The following is a 24,096-nucleotide window of genomic DNA, read 5'->3' as shown; positions in this document are numbered from 1 at the left end:
CCACACGACCTCCTCGACCCATGGTGAGTGCCATCATCCCTTCTATTCAGAAAATGAAACCACTCACCACTGTCGTCAATCTTACTGCCGCTGATATCTCCCTTACAGTGTTTGCGCTCCTCGACTCAGGGTCAGTCGGCAATTTCGTCTCCGGCGCCTTCATCTCAAGACCTCTCCATCTCCGACGATCTACCAGATCAACTCCATAACTGGCAAGCCTCTCAGCCGTAAGCATGTCCATACAGTGGCAGGACTTCTCAAATTGCAAGTCGGTCTTCTACACCAAGAGGAATTACATCTGCTGGTTCTGGAGGATTCCACCGCTGACGTGGTTCTGGGGCGCCCCTGGTTGGAGCAGCATAATCCTACCATTTCCTGGAAGACGGTCGAAATCCTGAAGTGGGGCGAAAACTGTTTCTCTCGGTACCTGGCTGAACTTCCTGTACCACAAACTCCACCTTCCGATCTCTCTCTCTCTGTGCAACATCCATTGAGAGCCCCGTTGAGAAACGCTCCATCGACATTCCCAAATGTTACGCCCCCTTCAGCGATGTCTTCTGCCCACAAAGGGCTTCCAAGCTGCCTCCACACCGGCCATGGGACTGTGCCATTGATCTGCTTCCGGGTGAACCAGTGCCAAAGGGTAAGATCTACCCACTATCCATCCTGGAGGAGAAGGCCATGGAGGATTACATCAAGGAGGCCCTCGCTCAAGGATACATCCGGCCGTCTACTTCCCCTGCTGCTTCCAGCTTCTTCTTCGTGGCTAAAAAGGACTGAGACTTGCGGCCCTGTATCGACTATCGCTCACTCAACAAGATCACAGTGAAATTCAGATATCCCCTTCCTCTCGTCCCAGCAGCCCTGGAACATCTCCGTGGTGCCACTGTGTTCACGAAGTTGGACCACCGCAGTGCGTGTAACCTCATCCGGATATGTGAGGGGGACGAGTGGAAGATCACCTTCATTACTCCTACTGGCCACTATGAGTACCTCGTGATGCCGTATGGCCTGGTCAATGCCCCCTCTGTATTCAAGGACTTCATCCATGAGGTGCTCCGGGAGTTTCTCCATCGCTTTGTCCTAGTATACATTGACGACATACTCATCTACTCCCGGAGCCAGGCCGAACAGGTCCTCACCCACCTACGTCAATTCCACCTGTTCCTCAAAGCGGAAAATTGTTCTTTCCATCAGCCTACAGTGTCATTCCTGGGATACATCATTGACCACAGTGGCATCCGGATGGACGAGAGGAAGGAATCCATCAAAACCTGGCCAGAATCCTCAACCATTAAAGAATTACAACGCTTCCTTGGATTCGCAAACTTCTATCGCAGATTTATCAAAGACTACAGCTCCATCACCCATCCTCTAACCAGTCTCCTCAGAAATAAGCTCAAGTCTCTGTCCTGGAATCCAGCAGCCACCAATGCCTTCAACCACCTCAAGGAAGCCTTCACCACCGCTCCCTTACTCGTCCACCCCGATCCAGAGCTGCCCTTCATCGTAGAGGTGGACGCCTCTACCACCGGAGTGGGAGCGGTGTTGTCACAGCAGTAGGGGACGCCAAGTAGATTCCACCCATGCGCCTTCTCCCGCAAGCTCAGCCCGGCGGAAGTCAACTACGACATCGGTGACCGGGAACTCCTCACTGTGAAGCTTGCTCTGGAAGAGTGGAGGCATTGGCTGGAGGGAGCCAAACATGCATCTGACAGATCACAAAGATCTAGAATATCTCTGTGCTGCCAAAAGGTTGAACCCAAGACAAGCTCGTTGGGTCATGTTCTTCTCCCGGTTTAACTACACCATCTCCTATCGACCTGGCTCAAAGAACACAAAAGCGGACGCTCTCTCCCGTCTCCATGCTCCTGAAGAGAAAACGGAAGAACCGGAGCCAATCATCCCTAGCTCGCTCATCGTAAGCCCCATCACTTGGTCAGAAGAGACCATTCCCTCCTCCAATGCCTCCACGAACCCTCCGCCGGGCTGTTCACCTGGCTTGCTTTACATCACCCGGACACGACGCACTCCAACCATCCACTCAGCTCACACGTCACTAGGCACTGGTCACCCGGGGGTCAATGAAACCCTCTCGTTGCTGAAAGAACGCTTCTGGTGGCCAGGGATGGCAGCCGATGTCAGAAGGTACGTGCATGGCTGTCAGGAGTGCGCCATCTCCAAAAGTCCTCGTCATCCGCCAGCTGGGAAACTCCTTCCTCTGCCCGTTCCCAACCAACCTCGGTCACACCTAGGGGTGGATTTCATAACGGATCTTCATGCTTCTGATGGAAATACCTGCATCCTAGTCATCATAGATCGTTTCTCCAAATCCTGTCGTCTCATTCCACTAAGAGGATTACCCACTGCCATGGAAACGGCAGAAATGCTCTTCAACCATGTGTTCAGGTATTTCGGAATACCAGAGGACATTGTATCGGACAGAGGACTCCAATTCATCTCCAGAGTATGGAAAGCATTCCACTTACTCCTAGGTGTGGCCGTCAGTCTAACATCAGGGTACCATCCGCAGTCGAACGGGCAGACGGAAAGGAAGGTCCAGGAGATCGGCCGCTTCCTCCGTACCTTCTGTCATGACCACCAGTACTCTTGGAACCAGTTTTTGGGTTGGGCCGAGTACCCCCAGAACTTTCTCCGGCAGTCGACTACAGGACTCACTCCATTCCAGTGCGTACTCGGCTACCAACCCCCACTGTTCCCCTGGACCGGGGAACCATCTAACGTTCCGGCAGTGGATTACTGGTTCCGAAAGAGCGAGAGGGTCTGGAACTCAGCTCACCAACAGCTGCAAAGAGCCCTGCGCAGACTCAGGATGACAGCGGACCTGCGGCGCTCCAACACCCCTGTCTTGCAGCCCGGACAGAAGGTATGGCTGTCGACACGGGACATCAGACTGCGTCTGCCCTGCGAGAAGCTGAGTCCCAGGTTCATTGGCCCATTTCCCATCGTCAAGCAGATCAACCCGGTCACATACCAACTCCAACTTCCACAAGGGTATCGTATTCACCCAACATTCTACGTCTCACTCCTCAAGCCTTATCACCATTCTGTTCCCTCCACAGGACCTGACGTGACTTCCGCCGAACCCCCCCTTCCACTCATCCTGGAAGACTGTGCAGCATACGAGGTCCGTGAGATCTTGTACTCCCGGCGTCGTGGTGGTCAGCTGGAGTACTTGGTCAATTGGGAAGGTTACGGCCCTGAGGAATGCTCCTGGGTTCCAAGAAACGACATCCTTGATCCCAACTTACTTCTAACTTTCCATGACAGTCACCCTGACAGATCGGCACTGCGGGGAAGAGGACGACCACCACGGCGTCGGGGTCCTCAGACCTCAGGAGCGGGCCGTGGAGGGGGGGGTACTGTCACAGACACGTCAGGTTCCAACATCCACCAATCAAAGCGCACACCATCCCCAGAGTACTGATCACCGCCACCTGCACTTCATCATTGCACTCATCAACAGCACCATAAAGAACACACACAGCACTCCATGTCCGGTCTCGTTTGCAGATACTCACGTTAATGCTTACCTCAAGGACTCCCCGCTCCATGCTTACCTGTCTCCAGCGTGTTTCCTTCCCTCTGTGTGCCTCGTCTCCTGGGTGTGAGTGCTCCAGCCATCTCCAAACTCCAGCGTGTTCACAGATATCCATATCTGAAAGGAAAAGGACAGTAACTATCTCCATTCTACTCATCCATTCATCTATTGATTCATCACTGCTTACCTGTTCACTGCTCCTTGCTCTACTGGTGTCAATAAAACTAGTTACCTGTTTACATCTGTGTCTGACTCCTGTGTACCGTAACAATATGAAGGTTAACATTACATTTCTTTCTGTGCTACTATATTTCATTTGAAACTCACATGTGAAAATGTCAAACTTGACACAAATTCAGATGCATCTTCACTGCCTGGAAAGTACTGAAACTATCTTAGTGTTTCAAACAACATTAAAAACATTGTTTATTTAAGTTCCAAATCAATTATTGTAGCACAAGAGAAAATCAACAAGACTTTATTTTTCCTCACATGTAATTCCATTTTGACCTGTTTATTCATCATTTTTGGAGCATCCCTGCTGCGTGTCGGTGTAGTGACTCCAATAGGCAGTGGTTGTAGTATGGATCACATATTCCAGACTGACATAGGATAATGTACCACGACCTCATTGTCTGATGCACTGCCGTCACTATCATCAATACTTTCCGGAAAAGGCACAGCTTTTCCTCTCTGTCTTCTATAAAACCTACTAACATCACCCTAAAACACAGGAAAAAAGGCTATTATACTGCCTGGCAGAAATGAACAAAAGTGCAGCAGCTACACAGAAAATATCTATCTCCTAAAATGACTGTCATTTATGCATGACACGTGTATTATTTTGATCTTTGAGTTCATGTTTTTACAAAATGTGCATTAAAAAAGACCAAAAATGTATTTGGATGTAATGATATTTTTTAAAAATGGAATTTGTATATATTTTCCAGTCTTAAAATGAACTCACATGACAGCATGTGACTAACATGTGCTCCTTCACTTCCTTATTGCCAAAATGTCAAGCACATGGCAAATAGATTTAAATTTTATTAGCTGAAGGGGATGCCATATGTAATTACTAAAAGGTTTTGCTTTTGGTTGAACATTATTATTGTATTTTAAATGCATTTTATCTTTTCGCGTCATTTATAAATGACGATGTCCCATAGTTAAGGAAGCGTCGCGTTATTTAAAGGGGACGTTCACGCGTCATCAAGCAACAAAAGAATAAAATATCTGCGTACAGGATGATGCTGTGGTGCTAACCTTCTGCTGAAGGCTTAACTTGTTAATATTTATTACATGATGGTGAAGTAGATCTGTATAACCTCCAATGGCACAGCTCTGGCTCATGAATATTGAAAAGCAAGCCTTCAACATAGTAGACCTGGAGGATTTGAGCGCTTGCGTGTTCACTTCTTGAACGCACGTAGGCTACGGACGGACACAATGGCGGGAGTGAAGCTCAAGTTTAATGATTAATGTTAACGATTATATATGAAGGCTTTTTGAGAAATAGCCGTGAATTAAAGTTCACTCCGAAGCTTCACAAAGAGCTTGAAGTGCCGGATCCATCTCGCATGTGAGTCAACTCATGCAGACATTAATATGCGATGTTACATTATAAATATATGTATTGTTATCCGAATTAAACGCGTGAGGGTATTGTTGAATGCATTTGTTTCTGACTAATACATTATGTGCACGTGCGTTTTGCAGGCCACCATGCCCTTAATGCGAATGCTGAACAGACTGAGTGGATATGTTCACTGGAAACAAGGTTTGGAGTGTTTGGGAGCCAGATCACAGCACACTGCTGCCCATTCATCTGCATGCAACTATCAGCTGCTGCCTGACTGCTTAGGTGAGGATCCAGACAGTTGCATTGCATTTTTATGCAGTTATTGACACATTTGAAATAAGAAACACTTTACAATTATATAATATAAATGCATTGAGCTAACAATGAAAAATGCTTTAAAAAAGCATAGTCCTCCTGGGAAGTTCGTATTTAAGAGTTGGAAAGTCGTATTTATGAGGTCAGGTGTGTAAATGATAACTACACAAAAATCCAGCTAGGTTTTTAAACTCTACTTTTAGAAAATGAAGAACAAATTACGTGTTTTGCTTTTTAATGTTTTTAATTAATTTATGAAGCCAGTGTAAACTTTATCGTTACATATTAGGCTTTATTACGATGTTATTATATTTTGTGCTAGTGGAGTTAGATTATTTTGTTGTAAATAAAAAAGCCCGGCAATGCCACTGCTAAATACTATTGTTTTATTTCGCCATGTTTCTCACTGACACAACCCAACTCGTACAGATCAGACACTACAGGCAAAAACACTGTTTTTTCTTTCTTTTTTTTGCGCTTTTTGGCTTTTCATAAAGTGTTTTTTACAGACTTTACAGTTTTATTCCTGTCTGTTTTCTGAAGGTTTTTTACAGAAGGATTTGTTGATATATAATTTGCCTGATTTTATACAGCATTTTATTCCTAAAAAAATGGTGAAAATTGTTTTTTTCTGGCTGTGGATAGTATTTTCTGATTTATGGAGTGATAAAAAGAGATATCCAAAATTCCCTCTGTAAAAACCTTTGAATTTAATATGTCCAAAAAATTTATTGAGAATTTTGAACTTGACATCATCCGATTGTCAGATTTTTGTTCTAGAAATGTATGCAAATTAGCGCATATTTAATTAGATAATGCATCATTTGCATATTTAAACATAACATTTTTGAAAACTTGCAATACAAAAAATGTTTGTAATTGTTAATCTAATCAATCAGCTGGGGAAGTATGATGATATCTATTAGTTATTTTTTTTACCTTGGGGTTTCTCGCTTGTATTTACGACTTTTTGTTGGCATTCATGTGCGTTCAACTCGTAAATAAGATCGTTTCAACATGAATTGATAATTGATAAATGTTAGCTACAACTTTTGTGAATGTTGAAATTATCTGTTAATATTATATAACATTAACTAGCAATGAACATTTGTATTTTTACTAAATAACGTTAACAAAGATGAATAAATTCTGATACACGTTTTGCTCATTGTGATAGTTAATGCACAAACTAATATTAACTAAAGGGATCTTATTGTAAAGTGTTACCTTGAACAGCCAAGCATCTAGAAGGATCATTTTTGTATTTCAACTAAATAATCAGATACAGAAAATAATATTTCATTATACACTAGTGGTCAAGCAAGTTAAATTTTTCAGTTTATTGGCTGATAACGATGTTGTGAAAACAGGGCAACCAATTGCCACTATAATGTTGATTTATATAATACAATTTAATGGTTGTTTTACACATTATCTGAAATTCACTAAAACTGTTGATTAATCAGCCTGGCTGATATATAAGCCTATCAATACTAGATCTTACTTACAATACTATGTGTTGCACCATTATAGAATTTGTTGAACATCATACATTAAAGGTGACCTATGATGCCCCTTTTACAAGATGTAATATAAGTCTCTGGTGTCTCCAGAATGTGTCTGGGAAGTTTCAGCTCAAAATACCCCACAGATCATTTATTATAGCTTGTCAAATTTCCCCCATTTGGGTGTGAGCAAAAACACACAGTTTTTGTGTGTGTCCCTTTAAATGCAAATGAGCTGCTGCTCCCGGCCCCCTTTCCAGAAGAGGGCGGAGCTTTAACAGCTCAACAACAACAAAGCTGGAGAATCTCACGCAGCTAAAATGAGGATTGTCAGTAACGGTGTTCAGCCTTATATTGTTCAAACCGGAGTCGACACTGATGGAGAGACTCGGGAAGAAGTTACAACTTTTAGAATGAAACTGGATGTTTCTGAATGATTAGTGGATAAATTTATGTAGTTGCTGTGGAGTTGATTCAACTCATCCACTAGCATGTGCCGTCATGTTCATCTTTTGTGCAAATCCAGCGTTGAACTGACCCTCGTTTGTGAAGCAGTCCGGCGTAAAATGGTTTGTTGCAATTTCTGTAAAAGAAAATATGTCCCTCTGCATTGAACTTTGAGCGTCGTAACTTTGCAGATGTTGTTTACGCTCAAACAGCAACATTACACACTTACTAAAGTTAAAAAAAAAAGTGAAATCATAATCAACCATTCCTTCATGCTATCATAAATGGTAGTAAAAAAAGATGAACTGTTGTAATCAAGTGTAATTAATTGCTCTATATTTCTGCAGAGCTCAAGTATGGTGGTCTCGTAATGCACTTTGACTATGTTTGGCTGAGAGACCACTGCCGCTCAGCTTCATGCTACAACTCAAAAACCAACCAGCGAAACCTGGACACTGCCAGCATCGATCTGAACATCAGGCCTTCAAAGAGCAGAGTGGACGAACACAACCTCTTCTTGACATGTGAGTGCAGAACCATGCTTTAATCTGGCTGGAACGTTTCAGCTGAAAATCACAATCAATTAGTTGAAGTCTGTGTCCTGGAAACTGGGAACAAAGGGATAGTTCACCAAATAAATGGACATTCTGTCTTTATTTACTCTCCCTCATGTTGTCAAGCTCCAAAAAGAGCTAAAAACACTGTATAAGTAGCCCATGTGGCTCATGTGTATACGATAGCATTGTTATTCACTGATAATCTTATCCTTTACTGACAAATATAGATTGCTTAAAGGGTTAGTTCACCCAAAAATTAAAATTGTCATCATTAACTCACCCTAAAGTTGTTCCAGACCTGTATATATTTATTTGTTCTGCTGAACACAAAGGAAGATATTTGGACGAATGTTTGTAACCAAGCAGATCTCGCCCCCCATTGACTACCATAGTATGATTTTTTTTCTACTATGGCAGTCAATGGGGGGGGCGAGATCTGTGATCTTACTGTAAAGTGTTACCTTGAAATGTGTGGAACTGCCAAGCATCTAGAAGGATCATTTTGTATCACAACTAAAACAGATACAGAAAATAAGATTTCAATTCAATATAGCTGCGAGCAGCAATTATCGAGGTTCAAGTGCTTTAAGGTCTTTAAGCACATGCGTAAAAAGGTATTTTATTTAGCAAGCATGTAACCATTTAGATTATAGATGGAAAAGAACATTTACAGCCAATATAGGCACTTTACCATAGGAAATATATATTGTTTTTAAAGCTTTTTATCAGTTATAGCACCACAATCTTCATAAAAGTTGGCATGCTTCTTTAGAGTCATATGCTGCATGTGCTCACGTATTTTCTTGAAGTTCTGAGTTTTCATTTAGGATTTATAGGCTTTTGAGTATATTTTGCCACACCCCTTTTCTAAATGACCCTGTTATAGATATTCAAAGGGTAAAGTTCAACCTTTTTTGATAATTATTGATCTAGAGAGTCCAGAGAATTGTACTGCACTGGTTTCGTTCCGATCAGGTGAAAAACCCAGGACTAGTTCGCAAACGTATATAGGTTTATTACATAATTGCAAATATTTAATGAGCGATTTGATTGACCGCTGTGGTTCTTGGGACAAATTTGTTCTGTACAAGGAGATCTATCAAATTATATGAATAATGTGTGTATGTGTGAAACACCACGTGATTACAGGGGCATAAAATCTTGTTAGCACCATCTAGTGGCCGATATCTTTCAAAATACTTTATGAGCCATGAGTCCATGCCCACCTAGGTTCGTTCCATTCGGCCTCCGTTAACCTTGTCTAATAGGCGCTCAAATTTTGTTGGCCGATGGCGGCCATGTTTTTTGAGATATGTCAATGTCCTCATAGACAATCATGGCACATTGGACCAAGACACTGCTTGCCAGTTTTCAAGTCTATTGGACTAACGGTTGCATCGTTATAGCTGTTTCCAAAAAAAAATAATAGTACTTTAGGAAGAAAACCAGCAACACTCGTGACATGGAGGGGTCAGAAATAAACAAAAAACTGATATATATATATATATATATATATATATATATATATATATATATATATATATATATATATATATATATATACACACACACTGATTCAACTTTATTTTGCAAAAAAAAATAAAACTCTCATTGTTATATACATTATTAGTTTTTAACATTATTAGTTTTTTAACATTTAGTGGAAGTATTTTCCCTTTCTTTATGTTAGCTTAAATAACATTAAAATCTTGCACTGAACAACACTTTACTGTACAAATACAATCCCTGAATACATTTGTAACGTTACTCTCTTCTGTTTCTTGCCAGACACCTGCAGCGCTTCTGCTCATACATTTGTCACAAGATGCCGTTTGAGCATCGGTAACGTTTAATGGTTGCATCGGACGCGTTTCGGTGGTTTAAATCGACGCTCGTGACTTAAAGTCGAGTGCTTTTACTGTAAATTAGGCAAGTGCGCTCATAATAGAAGCGACACGGTTGAGAGCGCGGCTCATGGTTGCATAGCAACGACAGACGCCACTGGAGCGAAAGCGCATTGGAAAGAAGAATGCGGCCGCTTGTGTGACGCGATATGTGAATGCCCCTTACAACGGCGACTTTTTCTTTGCATATCAGACAGGTAGCAACTAAAGAATAATAATAATTTAGCGGGCCGGATTATGTTTTATTTTTGAGATCAGTTGCGGGCTGGGTAGAGGGGGAGGGCGGGCCGGCAGTTTGAAACCACTGGTTTAAGGCAAGTGCGAGCTCCGGGGGTGGGGAGCGTGAGCATTTAAAAGGGACGCATCCTGAATCTGCTCATTTATAATGATTCCCCAAAATAGGCAGTTAAAAAAATGAATAAAAAAAAAATCTATGGGGGTATTTTGAGCTGAAACTTCACAGACACATTCAGGGGACACCTTAGACTTATATTACATCTTGTAAAAAAAAAAATGTTCGATGGCACCTTTTAACACTAGCACTACCGGAATTCTATAACTACTAGAACTGCCAATAGCGGTCATTTTGACTGTTCATACCAGACAGCAGTGAATGTAATTTTTGTCATGTTGTATTTACTTCAAAGCTTCTATGGTCATGTTTTATGAAAAATGTGGGGTAATTTAAGCATACATAATATAATATGTTCGTGATATTATTGTGTAAGAGCTACTAGACCTCCCACAAAAGTGCATGCCGCAATTTGCTTTCTGCAATTTGCATCCGGCAAGCTGGAGATCAAAGTTTTTCACCGCACTTAAAATGTTGTTTTTGAAAGTCAAAATGTCAACAAATATAAAATGAAGCAGAATATTTCGTTAGATAAAAACATATTGTGAATTTTGGAAATGATTACATCTGTCTTTATTCAATACATTTGATGACTTTTGGAGTTTACGATGCTTTAGCATTATCGGAAGTGTTTGGACCACACGAATCGGAAACAATTTTATGCAGCCTCTAATGAAATCTAGAAAATCTTTTTTTACGACCCGGAATTATCTCTGAATCACTCTCAGAATCAGTGTCAGACGAACTGTCAAGAGACCAAGAGACATCGCTCTCTGCTCCTCCATCAGACTGTGCATCATCAATGTTCTCAAGCAAGGATTAAACGTCAGTGAGTCATTTTCTTTCTTGTTGCCATTTTGACGGTAAAGCCGTAAAGTTTTAGCTTAGCAAAAGCATACAAAACTGCCAGAAAAAGGTTGCAACAGCTACGCACATCTTTAACGGCGGGAAAAAGCGCTGAGGAGTTACAACGCCTGTAATATGTGCGGTCAAATTGACCGCTATGGCCATTCAAGGTAGAAATACTCAGAACTCTTTTGTGTTTTGTAATTTTAATAAAATAACAATGTTAAAATAAAATTTACATTAATTTAAGAAAAGTCATGGAACTGTAGATATATGGGTTTTATTTCAACAAAGTTATTACATTGCAAATCTTTAAAACGGTCAAAATGACTGCCTTGGTAGTTCTAGTGTTAAGATAACCAATTTTTGTCTCATTGGTTTTTGTTACACATTTATTTAGTCCCTGTCCCTCATCTCCTGGTAAACATCCTGGTTTTCAAAACAAAACAAAATTGGATTAAAAATGTCACCTTTACATAATGTGCACTGTTTTACGCAAGATTTCTTCATATTGGGATAGAGAGGAAGATAAACCAACTTGAGCTGTGTCTTCAGATTTCCATCCTCTCCTCAGAGATTTGTGGTCTTGCTGTGCTAAGATAAGTTTAACACTCTTCCAAAACAAAGATGGATATCTCTTTCCTAAGTAAAGATAAGGCTCTGTGAGAAAGACAGACAGAACTTTGACTCTTACGAAACTCCGCAGACAGACCATCTGTGAGATCTCCTTTAAGGACAGCGTTGCATTATTACACTCAGTTACATAGTAACAGCTTTCAACACTTTCTCATGACTTGTGTGTCTGTGATACTTTGGTCCAAGATTGTCAGTCAACTGGTTAAATGTTTAATGACGCATGAACATACCTAATACTATGTATCCCAACATTAGCTTTTTATCAGTATTGTGAGGGCTCATTTTTGCTTACTTAATAGGCTACATTAATATTGTAGTAATATTACTGTGCACAAAATTCAGTTCAAAAGGATTGTCTTCATAATCTTTACCTCTGAAATTACTTTCCTTTTCTCCTGAGCTTTTGTTTTACCACCTGTCGTGTAAAGACCACTTTTTCCAGACCCAGTCATAATCCCTATTTGGACAGTAATTGTTTCTCATTGGGACATAAGGTATTTTCAGCAATTACAGGGGTTGGTTGGTGATTTTTATTGCCATCCGAATGCAGAATGTCAGTGTTTTTCTCCCTTCCACCTGTGTAAAAATTCCCAGCCGAATTACCCACTGGTCAGTAAAAACAAGGTCGTGTGGTCATTTAATTCCCTTCCCAATCCACATCTCTGAGTTTACAAGAGGGGGTTATTTTAATGTGAGCATTTAAAAGACACATACGCCATATGTGATGTGTGCAATCACAGCACATGACCATCTGTAATGCCCACATCTAGAAAACACACACTTCCGCCTCAGTAATAAACACAGAGATGTTCGACCTGTCCAAATCGGTAAATAAAATCACAGTCATCGGGTGATAAGAATTCGTTTAGAAAAACAGTCCAGTCCAAACAGGGCTTTAAAGAGACAGTTCACCCAAAAATGACAATAACTGTTGTTCCAAACCTGCATTACTTTCTTTCTTTTGTGGAACATTAACATATGTTAAGAAATGTCTCTGCTTCTTTTGTTCATACGATCAAAGTCATTGGGCACCAATTCTGTTTGGTTACTAACATTATTCCAAATCTTATTTTGTACGTTCACCAGTTTAAAATGACATGAGAGGGAGTAAATGATGAGAGAATTCTGATTTTTGGGAGAATGATCCCTTTAAAGTCCCCAGTTAGAAAGTCAAAGCTGAAACCTTTACAATCAATGTACTCATGATAAATATTATCTAGTTACATAATATGCAGGTTCATTGACTAATTTAAATGATTGTTTTTCAGTATATTAGTAAGACAGTGTGTAAACTCTAAGGATAATGATTAAATTGTTAGAATAATGATTATTTTGCAATTTTCCATCCCTAGAGAGACTTAGGTAGTGTCAGGTCTTTCTGGCTAGTAACATCTATATTTTGCAGTCGTATGTTGATTTAAAGCCTTTTGAAATCCATGTTAAAGGGTTGGTTCACATTTACTCACCCTCAAGTTGTTTCACACCTGTATGAGTTTCTTTCTTCTGTTGAACACAAAAGAAGATATTTTAAAGAATGTTGTTGTAATAATTTGGCCTAAATGGAATTTATTTTTTTCCTACTATGGAAGTCAGTGGCTACCGTCAACTATTTGAATACCAGCATTCTTCAAAATATCTTCTTTTGTCTCTTTTTAGACCTGTCCCTTTAAAAGACTGGAATTATGAAGGCATCATTTTTTTTTAATTTGCAGTCAGATACAATAAAAGTTAAGCTTAATTTTTGGAGAAAGCAGAAATGATGAGGTGGACATTTCATAAAAGCACTTAACATGAATTCTTCTGTGAAAGCCTGTGTTTAATTTGTGTTGTAAAGCTGCTTAAATCATCATTTGTACAGTTACAGTTCAGGGTTTATAGTGCTTTGTTGTGTTATCATGGTGATGAGGTTGTAAAACTGGATTTAACTTTACATAGGAAAGGTTAGTAAGCAATCTCAGTTCACAGCTGTTGGATATACTACTGAAACTTTCCAACATGATTACGTAATGCGTGGCACATCGCAGAGCAGTGCAAGATGAGCATTTGTGGTTAAAAAACATAAATGACAAATTGGAGCAAGTGTAAGTTTATGTTTGTCAAGCTCAACTTCCAAATATTCTTCTAAAGGTCCAGATACCTTGATGGACATATCAGTGCACTAGTAATGTTTTCCTTTGATAAACACTGATGAAATCTTGACTGATATGTTATCTTCTAATGAAGTCGTGTTTGTGATCACCTCCAGGGCCTGATGGTCATGTGACACGGTACAACCTAACATGGCTGGCCCAGAACAGCTATGAGGGCCAGAAGAAAAGTGCCATGCAACCTCGTATCCTGTGGAACGCAGATATCTACTCCAGTGCAGAGGTGCCTGCTGCCAGTTGGGACAAGTTCATGAGCTGCGACGAGGAGCTGAAGAACTTCCTCAACAACTTCCTGCTTTATGGAATCGCCTTTGTCGAAGGGGTCCCACCAACCCTAGAAGCTACAGAAACAGCGACTCAAAGAGTGAGCCTCATCAGGTCAGGCCTACTGTTCCAAAATGCCTCCATTAAATCCAGCAAATAGATCATCTGTCATCATTTATTTACCCTCATGTCATCCAACACTTTTTGTGGTCATTTAAGACTTTATTTTACTCATTTAAGACTGTGCTTACTCGACAAAGCATACTTTTATATGTTTTTGTCTGTTCAAGTGAGAGAACTCGGTTGCGGTCAGGTGTTCTGACGATTTGTGCTAAGCGGCTTTCTGTGCATGAGTCGTGCATGCCACAGAAAGGAGATTCACAGACAGCATGCCAGTACAGAATTAAGTTATTTTTTGTGTCTTATCGCACTTAAATGGTTTAATAGCACTTTAATAAATGATAGCGTGATCATATTATGTAACGCTAGCTAAAGGATGACAGAAAAAAAACAGATGCTACTGCGTTAAATATTTTTTACGTGTTAAACTGAAAAAAATTGATTGCATGTGTTAATGCGTTAATTTTGACAGCACTCCTTAAGACACAACTGACTGTGTCTACGAGAATATGTGCCAAGATGGGTATTTTGACATAATTTTGTGTGTGACCATTTAAGCGCATGGAGATGTTAAAGAGGAATCAATTTCAGAACTGATGGTGAAACTTTCAGCAATTTTTCCGCGAAACACATGTGTGCTGAACAGTAGGGCCTGGTCCGTATGGATCACAAATCAAATACGATCCCTGATACTAACCCCTGCTACATTTAAGACTGTTTACAGCAGCTCATGAAGCCTTGAGACCTGAAACCTGAAAATGATAAAGGGCATTAGTGGTAGACCAATCACAACAAACTGGGCCAGCTGACCAATCAGAGCAGACTGGGCATTTTGGATATTATAATATATTTGGATATATTTGGTTTTAAAGTACGGAGTAAAGTACACATGACATGCAGGAAAAAAATAATAGGCTAAATCGTGTGCACGATTTACACATTTTTTCGCTCGATTTATAAATTGTGCACATGATTTATTCATTCTTTCACTCTATTTATAAATTGTGCGCACAATTTACCAAATTGAGGGAATTAAATAGTAAATTGAGGGAAAGAATTAGTAAATCGTGCACACTGTAAAGCAAATTGAGGGAATTAATTAGGAAATTTAAGGAATGAAATAGTAAAACGAGTGAATAAAATAGAAAATCGAGGGAATTAAATAATAAATCACGTGCACAAATTAGGAAATCGAGGGAACAATTTGTAAATTGTGTGCACGATTTACTTTTTTTTTTTTTCTGCATGTCATGTGCGGGGCTCCGTATTAAAGAGACAGGAACTAAAACAGTTTCAGGCAAAGGGTGAAAAGAGGTGCTGCAGCAATTCACAGTATGAAATAATAGTGTCTTTTTTTTAACTGTAAATTATGTACATTTAGCAAAATACAAAATACAAAATTTATGAACTTTGTAAAAATGCATAATATGGGTATTTTAAGTTCTCTCCATCCATTGTTCAACCACTTGTCTGACAGAATGACGTTCAGGAGCACCAATCCCTTATCAGTTTCAGTGTTACATTTAGACAAATATTTATTCTAATAAAAATGACTTAATTGAGGCAATTCTTTGTTTCCAGAGAGACCATGTATGGGCGGATGTGGAACTTCACTTCAGATTTCTCTCGTGGAGATACAGCCTACACAAAGCTGGCTCTGGACCGCCACACCGACACGTCATACTTTCAAGAACCCTGCGGGTAAACTGGAAAACCGGAGTTGGCCTTTAATTAGGCTAAACACCTGTCTGTCAGATTGAGTTTCCTTAGTGCATGTTCAGTCGATCAGCAGGAATCAAAGTCACATTCTCTCTGTTCTATTATAAGAGCTTAGTGTAAACGATGACCACTGAAGTAACCTTAGATTGCAGTTCAGAGATTTCTTTACTGATGTTCACACTTTCATACTCGGTTATAAAACTGAATATTGAGACTTCCAGTCTCTGAAGAATTGCAACATTATTGCAACAGGAATCAACAGTATTTAATAGTAGCTTATCCTAGTGTTTCATTTTCCATAAATCATTGACTTTATATGTTATCGCGATTCATGCTTAAGCAAGGCTCGAACATTTGAGATCAGTGGCAGCGGTGCCACCAAGTCTTATATGGTTCCTAATATGATATTTGTTATAATGGCCTAAACCTGTGTTGTATTTACTATTAGTACAAATGCAAAAAAAATTTAAAGCCCAAAAAAGTGCATCCATCCATTATTAGAGTAATCCATACAGCTTCAGGGGGTTGATAAAGGCCTTATAAAGTTTTAAATATGAATATTTTTCTTACAAAAACCCATCACTTCACTTGAGAAGGCCTTTATTAACTCTCTGGAGTCGTATGGATTACTTTTATGATGGATGGATGTGCTTTTTTGGGCTTCAAAATCTCGAGCCCCATTCACTGCAATTATAAAGCTTGGAGAAGACAGTATATTTTTAAATATAACTCTGATTGTGTTTGTCTGAAAGAAGAAAGTCATATACACCTAGGATGGCTTGAGGGTGAGTAAATCATGGTGTAATTTTTGGTGAACTAACTCTTTAAGCTCACGTTGCACTGTATTTTGGGCCGAGCTGATAAATGGTCCATGCGGCGCAGCTCAAACAGATAGTGTTGTTAAGCTTTTTTTTGCATTTGTTTAATGGTTCTCATACACAACAGAAACATAAACTGTAAAAAAAAAGTTTCCACTGTCCAATTCCTTCCACTATAGACAAATGAAGCCATATCACAGCCAAGCACAGCTGTCAATCAAAAGGTTACACCCCATTTTTATAGCATCTAATAACTAACTAAAACCAAACTTACTGGAAAAATGAACACTAGAACAGTCAGAGTGACAAGACCAATGTAAAATGACAGAAACCGTCTTTGGAAAGTGTATTTTTTTTAGTTTGGCTCGTGTCCCATTCGATTACATGGAGAGGGCGGGGTTTATGAGCTATACTGCAGCCAGCCACCAGGGGGCAATTGAAATGCTTTGGCTTCCCTTTTGCATAACCTGATGTTGCTGAGTTCATCATGTTCCTGGGTCAACATTTTTGTTGATCCTGGAACAACATTCAAATCAACCAATCCGATTTGAGGGACAAGTTTACAGATTATGTCAAGTTTAGGCTTAAGTCATGAATTGGTGCTTCTATATCAGTGTTATTCATCTATCATTTCCCTCTGATTTTTGGGATAACTTATGGGTAGAGTTAGGTTTAGGGGTAGGAATAGGGTTAAGACTAATTTTTCAGCTTAGAATGTTGTTCCAGGATCAACAAAATATGTTGACCCAGGAACGCATCTAACTCAGCGATATCAGGACGTGCTTCCCTTTTCAGGATGTGTGTGGAACAGAAATGTCAGCGCTTATCAGTTTAACAAATTGGCAGAAGCACCAGTGCAACCTGTAACAAAGTTTAGCCACCAAGCATGAAAAAAGGCATAATGCAACCATTCAGTCACAGTCTAGAGCCTTGCTTGAGTAATATGTCAGAGAAAATATAAGACATGTACATAATTATAAAATATTATTAATAAATTTTATTGTTGATATCTATGATTTATTACAGACATTGCCTTTATGTTTAGGTGATCAGTTGACAGAAATAGTTATTTTATTTGAGTGTCATAAGTCAAATGTACATTGTAATGTTTTATGGCTTATTTTGCTCCATAAGCATCCAGGTGTTTCACTGTCTGAGACATGAAGGTACGGGTGGCAGAACTCTGCTGGTGGACGGCTTCCACGCGGCTGACACGGTCCTCCAGCGAATGCCCGAGAACTTCGAGCTGCTTTCCCATGTGCCAATCAAGCACGAGTACGTCGAGAACCTAAGCGAGCATCGCAACCACATGATCGGCATCGGCCCCGTGCTCAATGTTTATCCGTGGAACAACGAGGTTTACATGATTCGGTAAGACATATGTTTATGTTGTACTCTGTCTTCTTTGAAAAATGCTTTCTTGAGATGATCTTATCAAGTTTATTTGTATAACACTTTTCACAGCTTTACATAAAATCATGATTTAATCATTACAATATCTTAATATCTTCATGACTTAGTCGCATTCAGCAGATTAGCTTTTTTCAAAATATTTATTTCTTATATTCAAACTTTTCATGATTTTATTATTAGCTTTTCATAAATTTATGAACACCCTGCAGTTCCTTCCCAAACCCTAGTTAGGGAAACCCTGATGCAATGTAATAGTTCATGCTTTATTATGTTGATAACAAAGAATGGAATATTTTTTTCTCTCTTTGTATTTTTTATCAATAAGATACAAGATTATACTATTCAAATCAATGTTATAAACAAGTTAGGTCAAAAGTAATCTAAAAGTAGTCTGATTATATTACCATTTTATATATTACCAGTCTGATTAATTAACATTTTTAATGTAAATTTAAGGTTACATTACATTAAAATTGTGTTAACTACAATTTTCATCATGTCATTTGTATTTAATAAAGTATGGAATACATTGATTTTTGTGAGTGCACTGTATGTATTTGTGTAAAGTGTTACGGTGGTATCCCCAGAGAAGACGAGGAAGACAGGAGTAGGAACAATAACGTAGTTTAATTACATAAAGCAGTAAGGATACACGTAGAAACACGTAACATACAACAATACCGGATGCTAGACTGAAGACAGGGAGGAACTTAAGTACACACACTAACTAGAAACAGCTGGGGATGAAATCAGTGTCCATGGTGAATAATGAGTGGCGGGAGCAAAACACAAAGGAACACGTGACAGTCAAACAACCTGGACGAGACGGTGAACGTAACATAAAGTAGGATGTACTATATATCTAACTTTTAAAGGGGTCATGAACTGTGTTGTTTTATAGTTTTATAATGTTTCTTGGGGTGCACTTATAAGGTTAATATGCTATTTACATCAAAGTATTTCATAATTTAGGAATAAAAGGCATTTTTCCTACCCTGATTTTAGCCCTCTGATTTGAACGCTCTGTTTTAAGGGGCGTGTCTGCTGTGAGACTTCAGTGTAAACGCCCACTGCTGTGATTGGCTAACATCTTTGCCTATGAAATAGCTAAGTATTACTCTCTCGAAAACTTCTAGCACATTATTACTATTACAGCTCTCAAGGTTAACCAACTGAAAAGTGTTGATTATATAACATTACATTTAGGTTTATTTAGATCGTGGCATGATAGGTTGCAGAGATGAACAGCCAATCACAGACATGTTGTTGAGCACATGAAATAATAAATAAAACGGGAGTTTTGGTGCACGTCCAGAACTCAGTCAGTGATAAACACACAATCAATCGTTTGGTGGGCCTGGTGTCAATAAAAGTGTTGTTGGACTAACAAGGAGGTTTTCAGTTCTGAAACTTACAGGATTTGCTTATAGTATGACAACCTCTTATATATATCAAAAGCTCAAGGAAAAGTTGATTTCTCAATTCATGAACCCTTTAATATATTGCTGGGTGATAATATAGTTGACATTTTTTGACGACTTTTTGGATTTAGTGAAGTTACAGTATGTCAGTACATCAAGCTTTTTTCTTAACGGGTTAGTTCACCCAAGAATTCTGTCATTTATTACTCACCCTCATGTCGTTCCACACCTGTAAGACCTTCGTTAATCTTCGGAACACAAATTAAGATATTTTAGTTGAAATCCGTTGACTCTGTGAAGCCTGCATATCGAGCAATGACATTTCCTCTCTCAAGATCCATAAATGTACTAAAAACATATTAAAATCAGTTCATGTGAGTACAGTGGTTCAATATTAATATTATAAAGCGTGCACCAAAAAAATAAAATAACGACTTATTTAGTGATGGCTGATTTCAAAACACTGCTTCAGGAAGCTTCGGAGCGTTATGAATCAGTGTGTCGAATCAGCGGTTCGGAGCGCCAAAGTCATGTGATTTCAGCAGTTTGGCGGTTTGACACGCGATCCGAATCATGATTCAATACGCTGATTAATTTGTGCTCCGAAGCTTCCTGAAGCAGTGTTTTGAAATCGGCCATCACTAAATAAGTCATTATTTTGTTTTGTTTTTTGTCGCTTTATAATATTAATATTGTATCACTGTACTCACATGAACTGATTTAAATGTTTTTAGTACCTTTATGGATCTTGAGAGAGGAAATGTCATTAATGTCCCTATGAAGGCCTCACTGATCCATCGGATTTCATCAAAAATATCTTAATTTGTGTCTCTGAAGATTAACGAAGGTCTTATGGGTGTGGAACGGCATGAGGGTGAGTAATTAATGTAAGAATTTTCATTTTTGGGTGATCTAACCCTTAAAATGATCAAGGTAAATTTGATTCCTAATGATGTTTTTCAAAACTCTATGAAATGCAGCATAAGCTTTACGTGTTTATTAGAGTTGTGTTCTCTTGTTTTGCAGGTATAATAACTATGACCGTTCTGTTATTAACACAGTCCCTCATGATGTGGTGCGGCGCTGGTACTCGGCTCACAGGCAGCTGAGCACAGAACTGAGGAGACCAGAGAATGAGCTGTGGGTCAAACTCAAACCAGGAAAGGTACCAACTACGCCTTAATCAATTCACCTGAGGGTGGTGTAGATCAGAAATAACTAGCTTAATGGGAACATTTTAGCAATGTAAAGCTTTGAATCTGACTTCTTTCTCAGTCAGATTCAAAAATGCCTTGCACACATGTGCAGTGGACTGGTGCAAATGTTTATGTACATCTAATGCACTGCTAATCAGTGGAGAAGAGTCAATATTTGCTTAAAAGAAAGCCTTACTGACTGCGTCATCATAGCAACAGTAGCTTTCACAGGCAGTTTAGGAATTTTGTTCAAAATATATGTTAATGCAGATGTAAATTAATATGTGAATTGAATAGCAATATTGGATTTATCCACATTGATGTAAACACACCTACTGTTGTTTTCTCTAAGGTCCTGTTCATTGATAACTGGCGCGTTCTGCATGGCAGAGAGTCGTTCACCGGCCTGCGGCAGCTGTGCGGCTGTTATCTGACACGTGATGATGTGCTGAACACCGCTCGCTCTCTGGGGCTCCGCGCCTGAGGACAGCGCTACGCCATCATTCAGCGTTAGGATGGGAGAGGACACCTGATTTACAGCTTACATCAGGATCACAACAGTGTTGCTCTTTGAAATTATTCACGTGGCTCAAATTTTACTATTTTAATTAAAAGGGTTTTTTTTTTTGTAGTAGATGAAAATCCAAAATGCTTTCTTTCCACAGAAAACCAGATAGTAGTAATCAAAGGAGCTGTATGTAGCATAATTATTTTAAAATATAATATGTTTGTAGAGATTTAGGAACTTGTTTCTCAGAAGAACAATGCTACAGCCAGTTATCCCACTTTTGAAATGTGATGTGCGTTCCATTTGGGAATGTCTGTTTCTGTTTTGGTCTGTGTGATCCAGCCCACTGCCAATTTACCCAATAGTATTTCAGCACCGTGGGTTGCCATTTGGCGGAAAACACTGCGTAATGCAGCTATGAAAGCCAGACCTAAAAATGTATAAGACAAGACCTAGAAATCCTCTAAATCAATCTAAAAAGTCTGTGGCCAAAGACATTTTAAAACATAGATATATTAGCTTGTCGCTTTCCATTGTCATTTGCTCTCGTTCCTGTTGCGTCTCTCCTCAATCTGGCAACCCGTGTGAGCATTGAGTCTTGAGGAAGAGAGGGCGGGAAAAACAACTCTGCAATATTTTGAATTTGGACTGCAGTACCCATTTCAACCACTAGCTGTCAATATTTCATACTGCACAGAATCTTCTGAATCATAGAAATGTCTTTTGTAAATGCAGGGTAATCCTATGGGTTTGTGCCTTAACAGTGATATGAGAATGCATGTTTGGGATAATGGCAACAATCTCACAAAGTTTAAATATAAATTCTGCAATAATCTAATTCATGTTATATGCATCTTTTTAATTTGTAGCATTTTAACACCCTGTAGCCTATATAAAATGATCTCAAATGAATGTACGCACAAAAATACCAATGTTACCTCTAGAAAATAAATTTAATTCCTTGTATTTTTGTCTTGTTGACTTTGTAGTCTCACTGGTTTTTGATTTAAAGTCAATTTGGTTTAGTTTAGACAAGGTTGTAAACACTAAACAAAGTAATACACTATATCTACTCAATAAAATTGTGGCAGCAGATTACAAGCAATATTATTAATTAAATTCAACAAATAAGAATTGAGTTAGACTTAATCAAATTAAATCTTAAAACATTTAAAATGAGTAGCTGTGAATAGCACATACAATTAAGTAAAATTTAAACACAAATATCTGAATATCAGACAGATGGCAAAGAATAATTAAGAACTCTTTATTTTTTTTATTTTTTTGCCAACATTGAAGACCCCTGATGTTTACAGGCAGAATCACTGAAGGAAAGAGAAACACAAGAACTTCAACTTGCTTTCAAGCCACTGCCTTAAATAAACTGAAAAGACATTAAATCTCTCTTATTACAAACCAGACTGACTTTATTTCTGTCATTTGTCTACAGAACTTAACAGAGGATTAGAAGTTGATGTTTTATTGAAAATATTTGGTCACCGTTATGGTGGTAAGTGTTTCCTTTAGTTGGCCAGTTTAACACTTTTATGTCAGTTTGTGGTTTTTGTTGCAAATAAATAATTTGTTGCAAAGAGGACTATAAACAAAGACGATCAGATGATAAAGTTTTAATTATTGTAAAAAAACTGATTGCTTAATCTTTTAACTGACCAAAAGTAGTTATTTGATATTGATAGATTTTCACCAATATTATTTTGTTGGCACAGATCAGACAGTTTTGATTTTTAAATGCATTGTAAGTTTTTTTTTGTTTAGATACACAGACACACAGAATCAAGAATCAGCATATAAATCTCAACAATTGTGACTTCATGACGCAATGCATCCTGGGAGCCACCATAGTATAAAACCCATGCCTCCCAGCATGCATTGCGGTATGAAGTGTCACCATTGTTGAGATTTATATGCTGGTTCTGTATGTCTGTGTATTTAAAAATGAAAATTAAGAATGTCTGATCTGTGCCCACAAAATATTGTTAGTGAAAATCTATTAATATCAAAAAACTACTTTTGATCAGTTATGAGTTTAGTCTATCGTTTTTCTGTACGATAATTTAAAATTATTTTATGTGATCGTTTCTGTTCAACGGAAAACGGAAGTTGGTCTGGCGGAAGCTAGATATTTTACTTCATAACTTGTTAAATATGGATATTAGGGTCAGAAGGCCTTTATTAAGTAACCCCCCGGAGCCGTGGAGTATGTTTATGATGGACGGAGAGACTTTCTTCTGATTATACTCATTTGGTAACACGCCAAGCTTGGATGCGTCAGGATATTTATTATATATTAATATTTCTCCAATTGTGTTCATCAGCAAGAAGAAAGTCATATACACTTAGGATGGCTTGAGGGAGAATAAAGCTTGGGGTAATTTTCATTTGAAAGTGAACTAATCCTTTCATTTTTGTCTACTATTTGCAGTTACTTATTTTAAATGTTTCACTTTTAAGGATTTAATTTGATTAATTCTAACTCAATTCTTATTTGTTGAATTTAATGAATAATATTGCTTGTAATTTGTTGCTTGTAATCTGATGAATAACTTACTGCCATTTTGTGAAATTATGTAATAATGTAATCAGTAAAAATGTAACTGCAGTCTGATCATGAGAATTTTAAAATGTATATCTATATCTGTAATATTTAATTACAAGTATATATATTTTAATCTGATTACGTAATTACATTACTACCCAGCACTGTGAATGACACATATCTAAATATTAATTAGAAGAATATCTAAAGTCATGTATTCATGCTGT

The 24,096-nt window shown here is 38.6% G+C and overlaps 1 protein-coding gene across 1 annotated transcript; it reads left to right on the top strand.

Annotated features, from left to right (window-relative positions):
• The first annotated feature begins 4,805 nt into the window (after positions 1–4,805).
• On the top strand, positions 4,806–22,312 carry tmlhe (trimethyllysine hydroxylase, epsilon). Its single transcript, XM_067376159.1, has 8 exons — positions 4,806–5,144; positions 5,282–5,426; positions 7,759–7,935; positions 13,952–14,231; positions 15,819–15,938; positions 17,909–18,145; positions 20,635–20,773; positions 21,157–22,312. The coding sequence occupies exons 2-8, from the start codon at positions 5,288–5,290 to the stop codon at positions 21,286–21,288; spliced, it is 1,224 nt and encodes a 407-aa protein (XP_067232260.1). The 5' UTR covers positions 4,806–5,144; positions 5,282–5,287; the 3' UTR covers positions 21,289–22,312.
• Positions 22,313–24,096: the final 1,784 nt, after the last annotated feature.

Source organism: Chanodichthys erythropterus, chromosome 22, assembly GCF_024489055.1.
Source record: "Chanodichthys erythropterus isolate Z2021 chromosome 22, ASM2448905v1, whole genome shotgun sequence".
NCBI lineage: Eukaryota > Metazoa > Chordata > Actinopteri > Cypriniformes > Xenocyprididae > Chanodichthys > Chanodichthys erythropterus.
This window is presented reverse-complemented; position numbering and strand designations above follow the sequence as displayed.

Bases quoted from the DNA above. Each gene is read 5' to 3' on its own strand.
- tmlhe (XM_067376159.1), top strand. From the start codon at position 5,288: ATGCCCTTAATGCGAATGCTGAACAGACTGAGTGGATATGTTCACTGG. The intron at 7,936-13,951 runs GTGAGTGCAGAA...GATCACCTCCAG, and splicing joins ACACAACCTCTTCTTGACAT to GGCCTGATGGTCATGTGACA. The intron at 18,146-20,634 runs GTAAGACATATG...CTTGTTTTGCAG, and splicing joins AACGAGGTTTACATGATTCG to GTATAATAACTATGACCGTT.